The sequence below is a fragment of the Panthera uncia genome, assembly GCF_023721935.1.
Source record: "Panthera uncia isolate 11264 chromosome A3 unlocalized genomic scaffold, Puncia_PCG_1.0 HiC_scaffold_11, whole genome shotgun sequence".
Taxonomy (NCBI): domain Eukaryota; kingdom Metazoa; phylum Chordata; class Mammalia; order Carnivora; family Felidae; genus Panthera; species Panthera uncia.
This window is the reverse complement of record NW_026057578.1, coordinates 77,122,208-77,143,571: the sequence shown is the minus strand read 5'-3', so window position 1 is coordinate 77,143,571 and position 21,364 is coordinate 77,122,208. Positions and strand designations below refer to the sequence as shown.

At 35.7% G+C, this 21,364-nt stretch overlaps 1 protein-coding gene across 1 annotated transcript; it reads right to left on the bottom strand.

The window, feature by feature from the left end:
* Positions 1 to 777: 777 nt before the first annotated feature.
* PEX13 (peroxisomal biogenesis factor 13) lies at positions 778 to 21,068 on the bottom strand. The gene is made up of 4 exons (XM_049651528.1): positions 20,907 to 21,068; positions 7,145 to 7,839; positions 6,487 to 6,612; positions 778 to 3,676 (listed from the first exon to the last, which is right to left on the bottom strand). Exons 1-4 carry the CDS (start codon positions 20,996 to 20,998, stop codon positions 3,378 to 3,380), a joined length of 1,212 nt encoding a protein of 403 aa, XP_049507485.1. The 5' UTR covers positions 20,999 to 21,068; the 3' UTR covers positions 778 to 3,377.
* Positions 21,069 to 21,364: the final 296 nt, after the last annotated feature.

Genomic DNA, 21,364 nt, shown 5'->3' with positions numbered 1-21,364 from the left:
ATAAGTACAAGCAAATTTTGATTTTTAATTAAGTATATGTGATTCTGAAATTCTAGATGGATATAAATCCTTTGTGACATTTTTACAGAATGTAAAAAGTTTCAATATACACAGAAAAATTTACAAAACATATACTTGCTGTAACATTGTACTTTTGATTTTGCTTTACATATTTTTAAATGTTTGTTTATTTTTGAGAGCGAGAGATAGACTGTGAGCGGGGTAGGGGCAGAGAGAGAGAGAGAGAGAGAGAAAGAAAGAAAGAAAGAGAGAGAGAGAGAGAGAGAGAGAGAGAGAGAGAGAGAGAGAATCCAAAGCAGGCTCCAGGCTCTGAGTCAGCACAGAGCCCAACGTGGGACTCAAACCCACAAACTGGGAGATCATGACCTGAGCCAAAATTGGATGCTTAACTGACTGAGCCACCGAGGCGCCCCTGCTTTACAATTTTTAAGGAGTACTCTCACGTGAGACAGATGTAGTAGCTATGCCCCATGTTATTAGTGAGGAAACTGAAAAATACTGTGAGCTAAATCTTACAGTAAGTTCATAGTGGTAACCAGACTAGCAAATAGATCTCCCAAAACCTAAATTTGTGGTTTCGTATTTATAACCTTTTGGGTTTTTATTTTTATATAATGTAAATCTGATATTTTTCTTTAAATCACAAGGAAATAGAACAAATTGGTTTGCAGTAGTTTATACAATGATATGAAGAAAAATAGAGACTTTTTATATTAATTTCAACCTGCAAAGAGTTAACAGTTTATCTTCAAAAAATGTCAACCAAGTTTAATATACTTTTATTTGTCCAGTAAAAGTAACTTCACAATCTATTCAAAATGAAATTTTAACTGAAGAACAATTTCTGTTCTTTTTTCCATCAAAGAAAGAAGATAAAAGACAGCTATATTCAAGTAAACATATAATTATGACATAAAGATAGACTGAATCAAGTACCTACATAAAATGTTAAAACATGAAAATTTATAGTCCTCTTACCTTTTCCTTTCTAAACTGATAAAATACAATTAGAAACATTTTTTAAATTAAATGTTTTCTTACTGTAACTTGTGACTTATTGTTCTGTTTAATTGAAAATGTTTTGGTTTCAGTTAGTAATTTCTGTAATGTAGTACTCCTTAAATAAGTTTCTAAAAACAATAATAGATCTGTGAACATTACATTTAATCTCAAATAAAAAATTACACTAAAACTATCATGATAAAAAAGGCTACAAAATTTCTCTGCTTATTTTCCTAAATTCCTTTTACAAAATTCTAATTGAAAAGGAATTTTCAGAAACAAATAGCTACCAGATAACGTATATTGCAATTTAGCATACTTAACCAAAAAACAAATACCCTAAGAAAAGTGAAATTGTTTTTGTCATTCATTCTGTGCTATACTCTTCTCCCTATGCACCTTTAATAGTCACAAATTCTATCCTTAATGCCTCAGCATTTCACCCCTACTTGACTTGACTTCTAGCAATCAATTTAGATGTTTCTTTAAAAAAAAAGTTTTTTTAAATGTTTATTTTTGAGAGAGACAGAGAGAGCAGGGGTGGGGGGCAGAGAAAGAGGGGGATGGAGGATCTGAAGCAGGCTCTGCGCTGACAGCACAGAGACTGATGCAGGGCTTCAACTCATGAACTGTAAGATCATGACCTGAGCCAAAGCTGGACGCTTAACACACTGAGCAACCCAAGCACCCCCAATTTACATGTTTGAACACCAAATTTAATAATTTGCTTTATCAAAAATTGTTTCAAGGACAAAGTCTCCATAAATTACTCTAACAAAACCAGAACCTCTAATTGTAGAACACAAATGGAAAATAATATGCAAGGAACTTTATCTCAACTTGAAGACTAAGTATCTCGGTGTTTGAAAAATAGGCCTAAGATAAATAAATTTTACTATCTTATTATTTTTTTCTGCACAGGGTCAATATTTGTATTTTAAATTATATGTTTAAATTATATGTTACTTATTATATTGTCATTTCAAAGGAGAGGCTCCCAAAAAGACTTTAGTAAAGTTCCATGCTATATATTTGTATATACGTATATATCTGGATCTTCTATGTTTTAGTGTGAACTGTTCTAGAATTACTTACAACATAAAGTCTGTAAGAAGATGAAAATACTAAATCAAAATCTTTATCAAATAGTCCCAGGCTTTCAGCAAGTATCTGTAAATGTATTTTTGTACACCTGTATTCCTGAAAGTATTATTTTGTACTATGATCACAATGTTTAGGTTCTCCAATTTTGTATGATTTTCCAATTTTATGGCTAAATATTCAGTGTACTGAAGTTTAAACTGGATTTAAAGTCATTATTAAATATAAAACAAGTTGTATAGTATTATCATATGCTAAATGGCATTGCGTTTATAGTCTCAGTAGTAAAAACTAAACCTAACAGAATGTGTATCCAATGTGACATGTTTTCAATGTTTACAGAACAGCCTGAATATGGAATTTAAAAAGTAATTATATGAGGGAAAAGCAGAGAATCCATGAAAAGATATAAATCATTACCTCTGGAAATGATTATACTGTAATGTGTAAATTTGAAGGATTTGAGTCTTGGCTGGAGAAAAAGAAAGTAAATCCTTCATATATTCTGATTTATCCAGGATGAAAACTAGTCATATTGTAAAGGGATAAAACATTCCATGATCATCAGAAGAAATGGAAATAATCTGTAAGAAAGAGAATTTTCAGCCTTTTTTACTAGCAGGAAAAACTATAAGGGCTAAATATCACTCTAGAACCATGCTTCTAGTGACCTTTTCAAGACCTTTTCAAGATGAATTTTTAAAAATACAATAAAAGGTAAAAGTATTAACTGTTAGTAGATAAAAATATATTACTGCCTAAAGCAAACCCAAGACTGCATATAACACAGATCAGAAAATTTTTATTATTCAGTTTAATTAAAGTTGTTAAAAAAAATTAGCCTTTTGCCTGTTCTCATATTTATGTGTTATCACTCGTTATCTGAGGATTCCAAATCAATTCCAAATCTCTAACTTTAAAAAGCATTAATGACCCCTACTGTAGCAAACAGTGTATTCTATAGTTCATCAAACTTATTCTTTCAATAAACACAGGATTTTATATAAGATGAAAATGACAGCAGTCTCCATAATCTTAAAATCTAGGTGAAACAAATACCCTCATGGTCTAAGAACTCGTAAAATGTAACCAGGTCACTAGACCAACATACTAGTGTACAACTTTAATAATTTCTAGCAGCAAAACACCTGGAATAGCCATTAACAAATGTGTTCATTGGATTGTAGATTAATTTCTTTGTAAGAAGTAATTTTTAAAAAGTATAGTTCAATTGCAGGCAAACATGAAAGATATCAAAGATCTTGTTTATCTCCACCTTTCCCAGTGGAATCAGGTGCAACTGGAACCTTATTAGTCTCAACAAAAACAGATTCAAAGGCAGCTTCCTGTTCATCCAAAGAATCAGCAGCCGTGTCTCCTTTAATTAGTGTTGTGTTGGTAAAAGATTGTTGCTGCTTGGAAATTTTACTGGATTCCATTGCTTTTCTACCTCTTCTTTTACCAAGAATTTTGACATAATTAGCAGGTATAAGTCCTGTTGTTTGACCATCAAGACTAGCCAGAAGCCAACCACGCACTTTGGGTTGCTGTTCTGATGGAAGAAAAGACAGCCTTGTAATTATAACACATTTTGGAGTCCAACAAAATATTAATAATAAAATATTAATATCTGTGTTACACTTACACAATAAAATACATAAACAAATACATATATTCAAAATCAAATGAGTAGGCTTAACAGTTCTAGAGTCCCTTCTTACAATTTATACTTTTTAATTTTATACTTACTATATTTTCAGCCTTGAAGAACATGAAGTTTATTATTAGTTGGTCCATTCATAGAGTAAGGAGATTCAATTCTCCTAAAAGCTAAAACTAACATCACTGTCTTTCATATTTTTTTTCAATATATGAAATTTATTGTCAAATTGGTTTCCATACAACACCCAGTGCTCATCCCAAAAGGTGCCCTCCTCAATACCCATCACCCACCCTCCCCTCCCCTCCCTCCCACCCCCCATCAACCCTCAGTTTGTTCTCAGTTTTTTTTTGTTTTTTTTTTTTAATTTTTTTTCCCAACGTTTTTTATTTATTTTTGGGACAGAGAGAGACAGAGCATGAATGGGGGAGGGGCAGAGAGAGAGGGAGACACAGAATCGGAAACAGGCTCCAGGCTCCGAGCCATCAGCCCAGAGCCTGACGCGGGGCTCGAACTCACAGACCACGAGATCGTGACCTGGCTGAAGTCGGACGCTTAACCGACTGCGCCACCCAGGCGCCCCTGTTCTCAGTTTTTAAGAGTCTCTTATGCTTTGGCTCTCTCCCATGTCTTTCATATTTTAAATTGAAATTTAAGAAATGAATTTCTCAGTCCTTCTCAATAGAAGTTACAGGGAAGTATAGAAAATACATACCTTTATACAAGCCAAATTTCTTTACGTAACTTTTGGCCAAAATACAAAATTCATTCCATGTGATTGTGATGAATAATTCTGAAGATACTGAATGCTAACTTTAATCCAAGATAGGCAAAAATAAAGACCTCAGTTATCTCTAGGCACGTGACAAAAAGGTAAGGCAGTACTCTAAGCTTAAAGTAGGAAAGATTTATTTAATATATTCAATTTTGTGTTTTGGTATTTTAAAGATTACTCATATCTTTTTTTTTTTTTTTAAACTTTTTATTTATTTTTGGGACAGAGAGAGACAGAGCATGAACGGGGGAGGGGCAGAGAGAGAGGGAGACACAGAATCGGAAACAGGCTCCAGGCTCCGAGCCATCAGCCCAGAGCCTGACGCGGGGCTCGAACTCACGGACCGCGAGATCGTGACCTGGCTGAAGTCGGACGCTTAACCGACTGTGCCACCCAGGCGCCCCAAAAGATTACTCATATCTTTAAAAAGCTGTTTAACTGTTAGGGTTTTAGGTCAACACTATAAGTTAGGCAAATATAACATTTTTATGTTTAATACTCTACAATAGAGAAAAAATAAAACACTTAAAATCAACCATGTCTGTAACTGATTTTGTTCTAAATGCTCAAATGTATTTTGGGCAAAGGAAGAAAACAAAGAAGCAAAGCTAAAGTGTTAAGAGGTGTCATTAGTGGAAGAATAATATGAGATATAAAATTTTCCTGAAATACTATATTGAAAGAAACCACACTTGATCTTCTTTATACTTTATTTAGATTAAAACTAATTATTTGTATGGGTCTAACAATAAATCTTAAAAAGAAATCACTCTTTTGTAATCCAAAATAGGAAAGTGCTATTTTCACTAGAAGAAAAATATGAATCTAATACTTAGAAGCCTAGGTTTTGTGTATGAGGGATGAGGCAGAGATTTAGCAAATTTGATCCAAAATTTTCAATTATTTATACAATAAATTATGTGGACATGGAAGATATTTTTTCCCTATGTAATGACTAGAACTAATTAAAGGCTCAAGTTTCCATTAATAGATCACATGGAAAACAGCCAAAGTGGTTACAAGTACAGGTTCTGAAGTCAGACAAACCTAGGTTCATAGTCCAGCTCCATCACACCTTAGCTTTGTGATCCCATTTAGTTATTCTGAGTCTCAGTTTTCTCATAAGTAAAACAAGGTCAGGATAATAATAGTACCTACATCACAGCATTATTATAAGAGTTAAATGAAAGATATATAGTGCCTTATCCTATAAAGGATAGCTGTTACTATTGTCACTAATATTTTTACCAACAAAATGTTACTCTTCCTAGCAAAACTGAATCCCCACAAACACACAAAAATCTTTTTTTTTTTTTTTTGCAAATCCATAAAAATTCTGATCATCCTTACTGAGGAAAGCTAAGGGAAAAGGCCATTTTACCTGGAACCATTAAAAACTATTAGTGACCTGGTTCAAAAATAAACCTGTGATGTGTATAAATTCCTTGCTGAAGTTCTTTAATACTTCATGACAGTAATTCCTAAAATATTCATGTTGGGAGTTTCTGAAGTAAACTAGTCAAATAAAAAAGAAAGCAATACCAGTCCGAGCAATTAAAGACTGACAGGGATACTTATGTCACAGGAGAATTTCTTCGGGTTGTTAGATTTGTTACATGTAGTGTTAATCTCATGTTTTTGTGTGGGGATTAACAGAGTTTGGAATTTAAGTTTTGAGTTTATAAGTGATTATATACATAAACAAAATCTTTCCTTATCTCAGTGAAATACTATTGGAACAACCCTGTTGGGCATTTTTCTTCCACATCCCTGGATCTGGAAGGTCTAAACTGACACAAAAGAGAAATACTAGCAACTACTTCTGAGTTAACGAACAAGGACCAAGATCTTTTGTTGCAGTTTTTAATAGTACATTTACAAATTCAAAAAATTCACGGGTAATTCCAATTTATTCATGTTTTGTTACCTTTGAGAGCTAAGTTTAGCATATCACCAGCACGGAAAGAAATTTCTTCTTCGGACACAGCAGCAAAATCATATTCTGCTCTAGCAACTACATGGTCATCCTCACCACTTGCCCAGTTGGTGTTGTCTACAAACCAAATTAAGAATTAAAGTTAGGGTTAGTGTTCACTGGCTATGGTGTAAACTGTATAAATCTATTTGCCAAGAGAAAAGCACCACCCTCCACCAAAGTAAATTCTATAATTAACACTATGCAAAATCCAAAAATATGCTCACTAGGATATATATTATGAACTTTCTCCTTTTTTTCAAGGTCAAAATTACAATTACCTGTATATTGTCTTATCCATCCCTGACAGTAAGTTTTAGAAAGATAAGGGAATTATGTCCTATGCATACCTGTAGCCTCTACAGCATCAAGTTCAGTACCCTGTAAACAGTAGTCAGGCAATGTGTACTCTTACATTAAATAAACAATAAACTAATCAGTAAGCCTGTTTTTGCTATATATTCATTTTCCAGTTTTCAAGTTCTTAACTGAAAATATAATTGGATCAAAATATTAAATACAAATGAACACAAAGAACGTTAATTTAACAAATCTATTCTTGAAATTCGAGATTGTTATGTGGTTTTTGAACCTATTCTATTACTCTTACCTGTGACTTCATCATTATGGGTAGACAGAAGTTTCCAGATGAGGTAAGGACCACCAAGGATAACAGCAAAGAACAAGAATATTGGCCAAGATTTGGCTGAATTAGCTGCTTTGTCCTCAGCACCAAGGCAAGCCACAGTTCCTTCACTTTCTGCCCATAGGTCCTCATTCTCAGAGCCTCTTCTTAAACCTATCATCCACTGTAACCGTCTGTAAAGATACCTTATAGTCCTAACTAATGCAAAAGCTGAAAAAACCTTTGTGAAATGTATTTTTAATCGGGAAAAGTGATTTGCTACATCCAATACAGCCCTGAAACTGTTATAGACAGCTGAAAAGGTAGCATCCATCATCATACTGACAGAGGCAAATGCATGCACAATACTTTCAATGGACTGAAATGCACCTCTGCTGCTTTCTTCAGCTTGCTGAACAAATCTACTGGGTGGCAGATCATCTACACGGAGGCGGTTATAGCCCAACCCATTATATCCATAACTATAAGGGCTATAGCTTCCATAAAACGAATTTCCATAGGCACCATATCCTGAAGAAAATGAACTGTAAGCAGGTCTGAAAGTATTCACATTGCTGCTTCCCGTCTGCTGTGATGGCCTTGGAAGAATAGGTGGGGGCACTCTGGTAAGTGTTGGTTGTCCAGGTCTTGTCAATAAACTAGGACCCAAATCAGCAGATCTAAAAAAAAAAAGATTCAAAATAGTATCTTAAGCACATAATAAATTCAATTCAAAGTATTAAAACTATTAAACACCTCTTACATACCCAGTGTTAATGACAGATCTACTGAAGAGGTGGTAAGAATAAGGATTAGTCTCTAATATCTACATGCTTAGAATCTCAGCGTTAAAATGAACAAGATAAAAGAGCTGACTAAACTCTGCTATTTTCTTGTTTACTTGCTAGCATTATTAGCAGTATCTTCAACCTATTTTCTCAGGGTTAGTTACAACTAGGTATTTGTCCATCCTTGCCCCTAAATGGCACTATCTTAATCACTATAGTTTTATAATAGGTCTTAGCAGTATTCAATAAAACACGTCCTCCTCCAATGTTCTTCAAGAGTGTTTTAGCTTTTTTGACCCTTTGAATTTCCATATACATTTTAGAATCAGAGCTTTAAGTTCCACACCCTCTCCCTCAAAAAAACCCTATTGAGGGGTGCCTGGGTGGCTCAGTTAAATGGTTGATTCTTAGTTTCGGCTCAGTTCATGATCTCATGGTCTGTGAGTTCAAGCCACACTGACAGCGTAGAGCCTGCTTGGGATTCTCCCTCTTTCTCTGCCCCAAGTGCGTGCACTCTCTTTCTCTCTCTCTCAAAATAAATAAACATTAAAAAAAATACTTACAAAAAAACCTTATTGAGATTGTTTGGGATTACAATGAATCTGTAGGTTAATTTGAGATAAACCATATCTTTATAATATTTAGAGTTTCAACCCACATTTATTAGGTTTTTGTTTTGTTTTGAGAGAGACACAGAGAGAGCACAAGTGTGCAGGAGAGGGAGAGGGGAGAAAGAAATTCTCAAGCAGGCTCTACGGAGGCCCAGATGTAGGGCTGGATCTCACAACCTCAGCTGAAATCAAGAAATCAAGAGTCAGACACTAAACCAACTGAACCAATCAGGCGGCCCTATTAGATCTTTTAAAGATTTTTCTGAAAAATGGTTTTTAAAAATAACTTTAAGTTTCCATACTGTTTTATAGTTTCCTTGTGGCAGGTTTTCTTTAGATTTATTCCTGTATATTTGATATTTTTTGATGCTACTATAAACGGTGTCTTCTAAAATTTCACTTTGATACTGTTATGTAGAAATAATGGATTTTTTTTTAATATGGTGCTTGTATCCAACAAACTTGTTTTTGATTCTTCTGGATTTTCAATTAAAGATTTGCAGTCATATTGTATGTGAATGATAGGTATGTTTCCAATTCTTACAGTTTTGATTATTAAAGAAGGTATTGCACCTAAGACATGTTGTCCAATCTTGAACAGAAGTGATTAATAGGCATTCTCGTCTCATTTCTGATCTCAAAGGGAAATTTCTCAGCATGTAACCATTATTATGTTTACTGTAGAGTTATTGTAAATTTAGTAATTTGTTTTCTATTTCTATTTGCTAAGAGTTTTTACCATGAACATTGAATTTATCAAATGATTTCTCAACATCTATCAAGATGATTATGATTTTAATTACAAATTCAATTTCTTTAGTATCATGCTACTTAAAATATGGTTTGTCGATCAGTGCTAATTTATGAGTCATATGCACTGACCTATAATGAGAAAAGTACAACAAATAAGACTGTTTAAGCAATCTGACATTGTTATATTTTTACTGTATTTTATAAAGGTATTAGGTATCAGCACAAATATTTTGAGAAGCATTGTTGTATAAGACTACTCCTTTTCTCTATTTAAAAACTTTTTTTTAATGTTTACTTTTGAAAGAGAGAGAGAGACTGGGAGACACAGAATCTGAAGCAGGCTCCAGGCTGAGCGCTATCAGCACAGAGCCTGACATGGGGCTCGAACCCACAAACCATCAGATCATGACCTGAGCTGTCGGACGCTTAACTGACTGAGCCACCCAGGCGCCCCTCATTTTCCCTATTTTTAAATTATACCTTGCTTAATCCTCTAAATCTCTTCCCATCCTTTCTGCATTTTCTGCCCTTTTGTCTCTTGGTACAAAAATATGTTGGATATTTTCTTCCTAATTATCCTTTAGGTCCTGCCATTCAAAAGGGCCAATACATCACAAAATAAGTATCTTGTACCATAATGTGAATTAATGAACTCTTTTTTAAAAAAATTTTTTAAGCTTATTTATTTTTAAGAGAGAGAGTGTGTGTGAGTGGGGCAGGGGCAGATAGAGAGGGGGACAGAGGACCTGAAGCAGGCTCTGTACTGACAGCAGAGAGCCTGATGTGGGGCTCAAACTCAAACTGTGAGATCATGATCTGAGCCAAAGTCAGATGCTTAACCAACTGAGCCACCCAGGTGCCTCTTTATCAATGAATTCTTAATGCCAACTGAACTAAATAGTGTGCTTAGTATTAACGTGGCTTTACATTCTGGCCAAAGTTTCATTATCTTTTTGTGGGCTGCTAATTTATAGTTTGAAAACAGCAGCCAGTCTTGGTAGCTACAGAACACACTTAGAACGTTGCTCTAAGTCACTAATTATCTCTGTAGCAGTGTCTAAACTGTTGCTAAACCCAATGAGTTACTAAGTTTGGTTACTGCATTTTTGTTCTACATATTCCTTTTCCTTTTGATAGTTTCCAATTATCTGCCAAAATTCCTTATTTTCTTCTATTGCCTTCAACATATTAAACATTTTAAATTTATGTTAAAGTCTGTTCAGTAACTCCAATTTCTAGAGTCCTTTTGAAATGTTTTCTCATCCGTTATTTCACTTAGTTTCAATTTATGTTATCTAATATCCTTCTGGGTCCTGCTATTTGATTTTGCTTATGCATGAGACATACATGAAGAATTGTGGCAAGAATTTGAGACTCTGGATGATGCTCTCTTCCTCTAGGTGTATTTCATTCTGGATACTATTTTCTGAACTATCCTCTAGTTTGCTTCAGGCAAACTAGCCTGCTAAAGCTATTATCAATCCATGATTGTCCCTAATCTAATTTCAGGGACTGAGATGATCTGAAGCTGGGTTTATGCTCCTGTAAGGGAGTGTCTGCTTCTTTTATACTCTCATATCTAGATAGATGTATCTTTTTAGGGTCATAACACAAGGTATGGATAATTTATCAGCACCCTGTCTTGGAGGACTACTAGACTCTAACCATACTCCAAGAATCTGTCGAAGGTGCTCTTCAACTAGCTTCCCATCATCTGAACTGCTTCTTTTGGAATCAGCAGCAGCTTCTATGAGAATCTACTCTCACTTTTGTGGATTTCCATCTTTCTCTTTTTCCATCTTTTGGATCTGGGCTCCATAAATCTTTACCTTATTTATTCTATAATGCATTCAAGCGGATGTTTTTAAGCAGATGTTTTTATATTCTGCCTAGCTTTTCTATTTGTCCTTAATAGCATTGTTTTTTTTTCTTAAATTATTCTACTGTCATCAGAAGTCCTTCCCACAATTCTTTGTCCATCATCGTACAGTATCTTACATTTGTATACACGTCTGCCTCTTCTACAAGGTGAGCTCCTCATAGGTGCAGGAGTTATCCTTGTTTCTCCATCACCTACTACAGTGCTTAGCATATAAAAGGTACTGATACAACCACTATGCTGAAGTCTCTTTTTAGTGAATATTTAAAACACATATATCACACAGATCATTAATACAGATTATTTTTTCTTTATATATCCTTCTTTTATAAGTTTTGATGAATATGTTAGTTTAAAAATTGTAAGGAATTAAATGTAAATACTTAATAAAAAAAAAGAAAGTTTCTTCCAACTCTTCTCTGGTTTTAATGCTATTTTTGGCATATACAAGTACATTCAGTGTCCACATTCCATCTGGCCTTCTGTTACAACCAGCAAAATGAGAAATTAACACACCTACAACTTATAACAAAAGATGTATATTCTGTGCTGAACGTGCCAAAAGTCTCACCAACCCAACTTTTTATTTTGAAAAATTTCAAACAGAAAAAAAAGTTGAAAGTACAATGAATACCCTCATTCCTTCTATCTAGATTCAACAACTATTATTGTTTTGCCACATGAACTTTCTTTCTCTCACTGTCTAGTCTTTTAAAAATTCTTGAACCATTTGAAATTAACTTGCAGACTTGATACATTACTCCTAAATACCTCAACATGTTATTTCCTAAGAGCAAAGATATTTCAGACAAAACATAATGCCATTTCACATCTCTAAAAATTAACAATTCCATATCATTATCCAATTAAAATTCAACACCTATCCATTACCCTCAAGTGTCTTCAAACAGTTTTATTGAGATACCAGAGGTGTACAACTACCAACCTATGTAATTCCAGAACATTTTTAGCATCCCAGTAAGAAATCCCACATTCATGAGCAGTCACTACCTATTTCCTGCTCTATTCCCTATCCTAGGCAATGACTAATCTAATTTGTCTCTATAGGTTTGTCTATTCTGGTGATTTCACATATAGTTAATTCTTGTTATTTGCGATAGTCATAGTCTATAAATTTGCTATGAACATCTAATTAACAAATAGAATCATTGTTCCTGGGGGAAACAATGCACTTCAGCATTATACTTAGAGGCCGTTTTAAAATAGCAAAATCACCAACAAAAATATGAAAAATGTGGCATCCATTTGGTTGTTAAAAGGACACCTGCTTAAAGCTTAAATCTAAAACAAGAAGCAGGAGTGTTGCTTTGTTCAATCTCAGCTCATCTCATCTGAAATGACTCAAATCTTTTGCCACCCTATCCATGTCTGTGAATGATCATGAAAGTGTCATGAGCATTGATTTGGGGGTTACAATAAATTTTAGTGAGGAGAATTAGCAAATTTGGCATCTGCAAATAATGAGAATCTACTGTAAATGAATCATACAACATATAGTATTTTGTGACTGGCTACTTTTACTTAATGTAATGTTTTGAAGTTTCATCCATATTGTAGCATTTATCAGTACTTTATTCCTGTTTCCTGCTGAGTTATATTTATTTATGCATCAGTTGATAGATATAGTGTTGTTTCCACTTTTTGGCTTTTGTGACTAATGTTATCATAAACATTTATGTACAAATTTTTGTGTGGACATACGCTTTCCTATCTCTTGGGTATATATACCTAGGCATGGAATTGGTGGATCATAGAGTAACTATGCTTAACCTTCTATGGCACTGCCAGATTGTCTTCCAAAGCAACTGGAAGCAACTACTTATATTCCTATCAGTAGTGCATGAGGGTTCCAATTTCTCCACATCTTTGCCAATACTTGTTATTATTTATCTTTGTCATTATAGCCAACCTAGTGGGTATGAAGTGGTATCTCATTGTGATTTTGTTTTGCATGTCCCTGACAGTTAATGATGTTGAGTATCTTTTCATGTGCTTATTTGCCAGTTTTATTATTATTATTTTTTTAATGTTTATTTCTGAGACAGAGATAGAGCATGAGTGGGGGAGGGGCAGAGAGAGAGGGAGACACAGAATCCGAAGCAGGCTCCAGGCTCCAAGCTGTCAGCACAGAGCCTGACGCGGGGCTCGAACTCACAAACCGTGAGATCATGACCTGAGCTGAAGTTGGTCGCTCAACCGACTGAGCCACCCAGGTGCCCCTTATTTGCCAGTTTTAAATCTTCTCTGGAGAAATGTGTATTTAGATATTTTGCCCATTTGAAAAATTACGGTACTTGCCTTTTTATCATTGAGTTTTAAGAGTCAAATGTCTTTTAGGTTGTTGTGGGTTTTTTTAACAAAAATTCAATCAAGGTTCACACACTGCATTTGGTTGGTTGTCTCCTCATTTCTTCTAAATTAGAATCATTCCATTTTTTGGAATGCCCTGGACTTTTTGAAGAGTCCAGCCAGTTTTCTTTTAGAATGTCTTACATTCTAAATCTGTGTTTCCCCAAAATGTTGTTTAAATATATCTCTATCCTCTACATTTCCAGTTAAATTAAACATTGCATCTAAAGGTTTAATTAGAATCATGTTAACATTTTTGGCAAGAATAATTCATGGGTTATGTTTACTTCATATTGTATCACATCACAAAAAGTAGAACCAAACTTTAAAAAGGGTCAGGTGACTAACAGTGTAGTTATTTCCTGGTTTTCATAAAGCAGCTCTGCTCTAAAGTAGGAGCAATAGATAAAACAAAAAGAACAAATAGGCATATCTAGATTTACATAACAGAAACCAAACAGAAATGTAAAATGATTGGAAGGGTGATGCTACAGGCCTACTCAATTCTGGGTTTGAAATCAGGTAGTGACAACCAGGACTTAGACTTCTAGGAAGTAACAAGAACAGTGCTCCTTTCTAATGGAAATAATTCACTGCTTGAAGCTGTGGCCTGGGATGCATCACTTTGGCTTCTAAAAAGAGATTATGAAACTTGCTGACAGTAGTTTAAGATTTTTAGAAAGTTACAGAACTAAGAAGGGTAGGACTCTGACTAGGCCTCAAGACCAGGAAATGAAACAACTACTGACTCAGTGACTTCATCTTTGATATCCTTAATCTAAGCCACCATTTTTACACCTGATTCTTACATGGGAGGGTGCATGCTGAAGGAGCAGGGAGAGTCAATAGAAAACCTACTAGACACAGAGAGATAAATGGAAGGGAAAGGAGAGGAAACAGAACTCAAAAATGCCTATTCAAAACAAACATATCAAAAATGCCGTACACAAGAAGAAATAAAAACACTAAGAAACCAAACTAACAAAAATCAACAATTAGAATGAAAATTCATTCAAGGAAAAATAAGTTTCATGTAACAGCGCAACAAGGATTGCAAATATGTTTAAAAAAATTTTTTTAAACATTTATTTATTTTTGAGACAGAGAGAGACAGAGCACGAATGGGGGAAGGTCAGAGAGGGAGACACAGAATCCGAAACAGGCTCCAGGCTCTGAGTTGTCAGCACAGAGCCCGACGTGGGGCTCGAACTCACAGACTGCGAGATCATGACGTGAGCCGAAGTTGGACGTTTAACCGACTGAGCCACCCAGGCGCCCTGCAAATATGTTTAAAATAGACATCAATGAAGCAATGACATCTGTGAAATAAAAATTGAAATGAAATAAAAACATGTAAATATGAAGAAAACTCCATTACAAAGCTTAGACATGATGCTCACAGCCACAGGGATTATCTTGCAACTATGAGGCAAAAAGAAAATTAGTTGTAGACTAAGGAACACAGTGAAAATATAGATAGAACTTGGGGAATTCCACTTCAAGCAATGGCATTCTAGGTAATCAGACTAATCCTGCCACTAAAAAAAAAAAAAAACAAACTAGAAAAGCTAAAAACATACAACATTACCTGTTTAAAACATGAAAGAACAAGGTACTGAAGAATTTAAAATAACTGAAACTATGAACTTAATGACTGGTTCAGTACCAGATTGGACATTTTGAAAGAAAAACATCAGTGAACTACAAGAGAATTCTGAAGAAAATACCCAGAATGAAGTATGAGTAACAAAAGAATATATACAGAAAGGAGTATAAGGTATGGGCTGTACAGTGAAATACAGAGCATATATGCTGTTGAAGTCAAAGGGGTGAAAAGATGATGGGCCGAAGGAATATTTGAAGAGATAATGGCTGAGACTTTTCTGAAATTAATGAAAGACATCAAATCAGATTCAAGTATCGCTATGAATCCCACCCAAAATAACACAAACGAAACCGTTTACATTGAGGCCCAACAAAGTATAATCACCGAAAACCAAAAACAAAGAGGAAGATCTTTAAAGCACTGGAGGAAAAAAAGAGATTCCTTTCAAAGAAGAAAGACTAATACAGAAATGGCCCAAACTCTCAGAAAGCTTACAGAAAAAAATTTAAAAAGGGAGCCAGGAAAAACGTAGGTTCCTAATGACAATGTTGAGTTAGGAGATCTCTAGACTTTTTGTTAACTAAACAAGAAATGTCTTTATAGTCCAAAACTCAGTAAGTCACATATTATTACTTGTAGGGGAAACTATTCCTGATACAACGTTTAACAGAAGTCCCCCAGAAGAAGAGATGGGAAAGAATATTTCTTCAACAATAGAGATATAATTAGTGAAAAATTTCCTGAATTAAAAGAAAGATTGATGGCACAAAAACAGACCCATAGACCAATGGAATAGAATAGAAACCCCAGAACTAGACCCACAAACGTATGGCCAACTCATCTTTGACAAAGCAGGAAAGAATATCCAATGGAAAAAAGACAGTCTCTTTAACAAATGGTGCTGGGAGAACTGGACAGCAACATGCAGAAGGATGAAACTAGACCATTTTCTCACACCATTCACAAAAACAAACTCAAAATGGATAAAGGACCTGAATGTGAGACAGGAAACCATCAAAACCCTAGAGGAGAAAGCAGGAAAAAACCTCTCTGACCTCAGCTGCAGCAATTTCTTACTTGACACATCCCCAAAGGTAAGGGAATTAAAAGCAAAAATGAACTACTGGGACCTCACGAGGATAAAAAGCTTCTGCACAGCAAAGGAAACAATCAACAAAACTAAAAGGCAACCTACAGAATGGGAAAAGGTATTTGCAAATGACATATCGGACAAAGGGCTAGTATCCAAAATCTATAAAGAGCTCACCAAACTCGACACCCAAAAAACAAATAACCCAGTGAAGAAATGGGCAGAAAACATGAATAGACACTTCTCTAAAGAAGACATCCGGATGGCCAACAGGCACATGAAAAGATGTTCAACGTCGCTCCTTATCAGGGAAATACAAATCAAAACCACACTCAGATATCACCTCACGCCAGTCAGAGTGGCCAAAATGAACAAATCAGGAGACTATAGATGCTGGAGAGGATGTGGAGAAACGGGAACCCTCTTGCACTGTTGGTGGGAATGCAAATTGGTGCAGCCGCTCTGGAAAGCAGTGTGGAGGTTCCTCAGAAAATTAAAAATAGACCTACCCTATGTCCCAGCAATAGCACTGCTAGGAATTTATCCAAGGGATACAGGAGTACTGATGCATAGGGGCACCTGTACCCCAATGTTTATAGCAGCACTCTCAACAATAGCCAAATTATGGAAAGAGCCTAAATGTCCATCAACTGATGAATGGATAAAGAAATTGTGGTTTATATACACAATGGAATACTACGTGGCAATGAGAAAGAATGAAATATGGCCTTTTGTAGAAACGTGGATGGAAGTGGAGAGTGTTATGCTAAGTGAAATAAGTCATACAGAGAAAGACAGATACCATATGTTTTCACTCTTATGTGGATCCTGAGAAACTTAACAGAAGTCCATGGGGGAGGGGAAGAAAAAAAAAAAGGTTAGAGAGGGAGAGAGCCAAAGCGTAAGAGGCTCTTAAAAACTGAGAACTGAGGGTTGATGGGGGGAGGGAGGGTGGGTGATGGGTATTGAGGAGGGCACATTTTGGGATGAGCACTGGGTGTTGTATGGAAACCAATTTGACAATAAACTTCATATACTGAAAAAAAAATAAAATAAAAAAAAAGAAAGAAAAGAAAAAAAATAAAAGAAAGATTGAATCCTTACGGTGAAGGATTATGAGTGAGCATGAACACTGTAGCTACTGAGGAGGAAAAAATATACATGTCTGTATATTCATACCTGAACAGAACATAATAAAGTTGCAGAGGACCAAGGTATCAGGTAAAATCTTAAAGACTACTAAGGAAAAAATAATCTACCTATAAAGGAATAAAAATAAGACTCAAAAGAAAAATTTCTGTACCTATGCAACCTGGAAATAAAGCTAAAAAAGGATAGTACAAAGAAAGAAAATTACAGGCTAATTTCACCTAGAAATATACATGCAAATATCTTAAAATATTAGAACAGAATTCAGCATTGTATTTTACAAACAATCACAATTAAGCAGTTCATCCAGAAATTTAAGGATTGATTAAATTAGAAAGTTAATTGATGTAAATAAATCACATTTCAAATTTTAAAAAATACATATGATTATCTCAACAAATTCATAGAAGTCATTCATAAAATTTAATACTCCTTCATAATAAAAATCTGAGCAAGGAGATGGAAGTTCAAAAGGAGAACTATCAAAACCAAAAAGCAAATATCAAACTTAATAGTGAGACTTGACAAGCATTCCAATGAAAGTCAAGAGCAATACAAGATTGTTGGTTATCTATGCTGGCTTATTTGTAAATGACAGGACTGCAACATGGAACAAAGAGAATTTCAACCAAACCACCAGAACAAATTAAGTCTGAATTATGCTAGATATAAAAGATGGAAAAGTACTTCATGGAGACAGTCACAAAACACAATTGGAGGCAAAAAGTCCGTATTTTCATAAAATATAAAGCTTCAATAAAAACCACAGTAAGTCTTTTTATAATGGCTAAATGTAACAAAGGCAATTATGAAGAACAGCAATGTGGAGAGGTAACTGACATACCGGATATCAAAACTTATTAAAAACTGTGGTGGTTAGAAAGACCAATAGAATCCCAAACAGAACCACACATTTAGGAAAACTGAATGTGATGACATTATAAACTAGCACAGAATATATAAATTAATGGTACTGGGACAGTTATCCACATGGAAAAAAAACTAGATTACCTATTTCGCATTGATTTTGTACAACAAAGTCAGTTCTAGGTGGATTAAAAATATGAATGTGAAATGCAGAACATGTAAAAAAAAAAATATAGAGAGAGGGGTGCCTGGGTGGCTCAATCAGTTAAGGGTCAGACTCTTGATTTTGGCTCACATCATCATCTTGTTGTCTGTGAGATCCACGCCCCCACCTCCAGACACCCTCCCCCAGTGCTCTGTGTTGACAGTGTGGAGCCTGCGTGGGATTCTCTGGCTGTGTTTCTCTCCCTCTCAAAATGAATAAGCTTAAAAAAAAAAAAAGGGAAAAAAAAAGAAAAAGAAAATAGAGAAAAATTTTCTTGATCTAAGACAGGAAGGGTTTCTTAGCCAAGACACAAAAAACACAAACAATAAAATATGAAAATTTTGGCTATATTGAAATTAAAAAGTATCTGTACAACAAAAATGAACACAAATATAAAGCAAAAAGACAAGCCACAGCCTGAAAGATATTAAAAACAAACATAATAGAATTAGTATAGAATTAGAATAAAGGACTCTTACCAAGTTAAGAAGCAAACATATAGCCAATTAAAAAGTGAGCCAAAGATACCAACAGAAAAATCTCAAATGTCTAATTAACTTTCAAAAAGACAATCTTATTACTAATCAGAGAAGTGCAAATTAAAGATGAAAATATCATTTCCCATCCATTAGATTGGCAAATACAGAACTAAAAAATAACATCATCAAGTGTTTGAAAGAATGTAGAGAAACAGAATACCCTGCTAGTGAAAATGTAAAATCTGGTATAAAACCACTTTGGGAAGCAACTTGGCAACAGTTAGTACTTAAAGATAAGCATACCCTCTACCAAGCAATTCTATTCCCAATAACATTATTAGAAAGCCTCTTGGAAATGTGGACAAGGAGAAAGGCACACGAATGGTCACTGCAGTTTTTAATATATAATACTTTAATACAACAGAATAGTTTGTTTTTATATAATAGAATATCCTATGGCAATTAAAATCGACTACAGCTATATGTATGAAGATAAATCTCAAAATCAATAATATTTAAGGGGAAAACATTTTGCAAAATGATACACACACATATGATTTGAAGTTTAAAAACATAGTGAATACTGTACACACACATATATATAACATATAAACCTAGGTACTAAAGTATCAAATAAAGTATGAAAACACAACTGGGTACATTAAACACCAAATAGGGACAGTAGTTACAGGAGGAAAGAAGAAAGAGAGGCTTAACCATTTCTGTAATTTTTATTTTTTAAAAAATATGAAAAAAATGAGGCAAATCTGGAAAAATGTTAACATTTCTTAAAGCTAGGAGTGGATACACAAGTATTCATTATCTTACTCTCTACTGGTCTCCACGTGTTTAAAATTCACAATGAGAAAAAGTGGGAAAATGGTTAATTTTACATAAACAGAACTTTAACAGGATGTCAGGTATAAAATCTGTCTTCCAAATAGCTGTCCAAACTTTTTTTAAAAGTCAAATCGCTCATAAAAAAGGTAGCAGAAAGTGTCACCTCATCTTAACAGTATAATTACGGCTCATTACTTGTTATGTATCTGTCATTATTAAATTAAGTTGCTAATATGTTCAAGCATCGTGACGTTTAAATAAGGATTACAAGATTTTAGAACACAGTAGAAATACATTCCAGTATACTGGGGATTTTTAGGTGTTAGGTAAACCTACTGTATGATAGGTGATGACATCCGAATGTCACCACTTAAATTTGGATGTCCAGATGCACCCAACACGAAACAGACAAGGCTGTGAAACTCTTCTCTCGTTCTATTTTAACTTTTTATCCATTTAACACTGATTAAAAACAAATACAAAACACACAGGCCTTAGAAAAATGACACAGTATTTTGCACACAAAGGCCATCCATAGGCCTTGGATTTAGAATTCCGCTTAGAAGTTGCTTCTCCAAATCTTTATCCAAAACGTTGCTGAGTTATGCTAGAAAACAACTCAAAGTTGTATAGGCTTGGGTTCCAGTTGCGTAAAAGCGACCTTTTGGGCTTTCACCAACTTATCGAGAGGTTGTTAAAAGCTTTGGAGAGACTTTGTTCCCAGTCGAGCCGGGGCTGGGCAAGTGCCAGCCACTCTCATCTGCGGAAGACCGAAAGTCTAACGCTTTAAAGGGGGTCTAGCAGTTTTGTCACGGCGTCCCGCTAACAGCAAGGGGCTGGAAGCCGCCCCCTTTCTTCCAAGCACCGGGATCCAGTGAGGCGCCCAGAGGCTCCCTGGGCAGTGTCCCTACCAAGAGCCGTCAAGTCAGAAACAGCTGTTTGACATCGAAATTCCCCACACTGGCGCCCTGTCCCCACCTTGATACCCTCACCGTTGGGGTTTGGTTGAGGGGGGAGGGGACACCTCAGCCCAACAACGGCCTCAACCGTCTCCTGCCAAGTTCCCGCTCCAGCCCGCCAAACCCGCGGTCTGAAGAATCCCACACTTACTGGAAAGTGGGGCCGGGTCCTGGTCCTGGCCCGGCCCCCGGAATTCGGCGGGTCTCCCAGGGTTTCGGGGGAGGCGGCGGCTGGGAAGCCATCTCCTCCGCCTCCGCTCACTCCTGGTCCGCGCTAGGACGCTCCAGGCCCGGGTACACTAGTACCTCGCGCGCCAGGCGCAACCGGCAGAGTACCGAGCCCTCCACCCCGCCCACCCCTGCAGTCAGGACGTCGCTTGTGGTGCTTTGCCGGCTGGGACTTGAGGATAGGAAGATGCGGCTAATCCACGGGGGTGGGGAACACTCTCTTTGTTTGCTTAAGCAAGAATTTCCATTCTAAACCTGAGGCTAAGGGCTCATCGATATTTCTAACAGCGACTACAACTTCCTAGACGTCGGAGTCCACGGAGGCTTCTCTGGGACTAGTCTGGCTCTGGCCGGGTGTTGGATCCCACCGACTCCTACCCC

Bases quoted from the DNA above. Each gene is read 5' to 3' on its own strand.
- PEX13 (XM_049651528.1), bottom strand. From the start codon at position 20,998: ATGGCTTCCCAGCCGCCGCCTCCCCCGAAACCCTGGGAGACCCGCCGA. The intron at 7,840-20,906 runs GTAAGTGTGGGA...TTTTTTTTTTAG, and splicing joins GGACCCGGCCCCACTTTCCA to ATCTGCTGATTTGGGTCCTA. The intron at 6,613-7,144 runs GTAAGAGTAATA...TTTGGTTTGTAG, and splicing joins CCATAATGATGAAGTCACAG to ACAACACCAACTGGGCAAGT.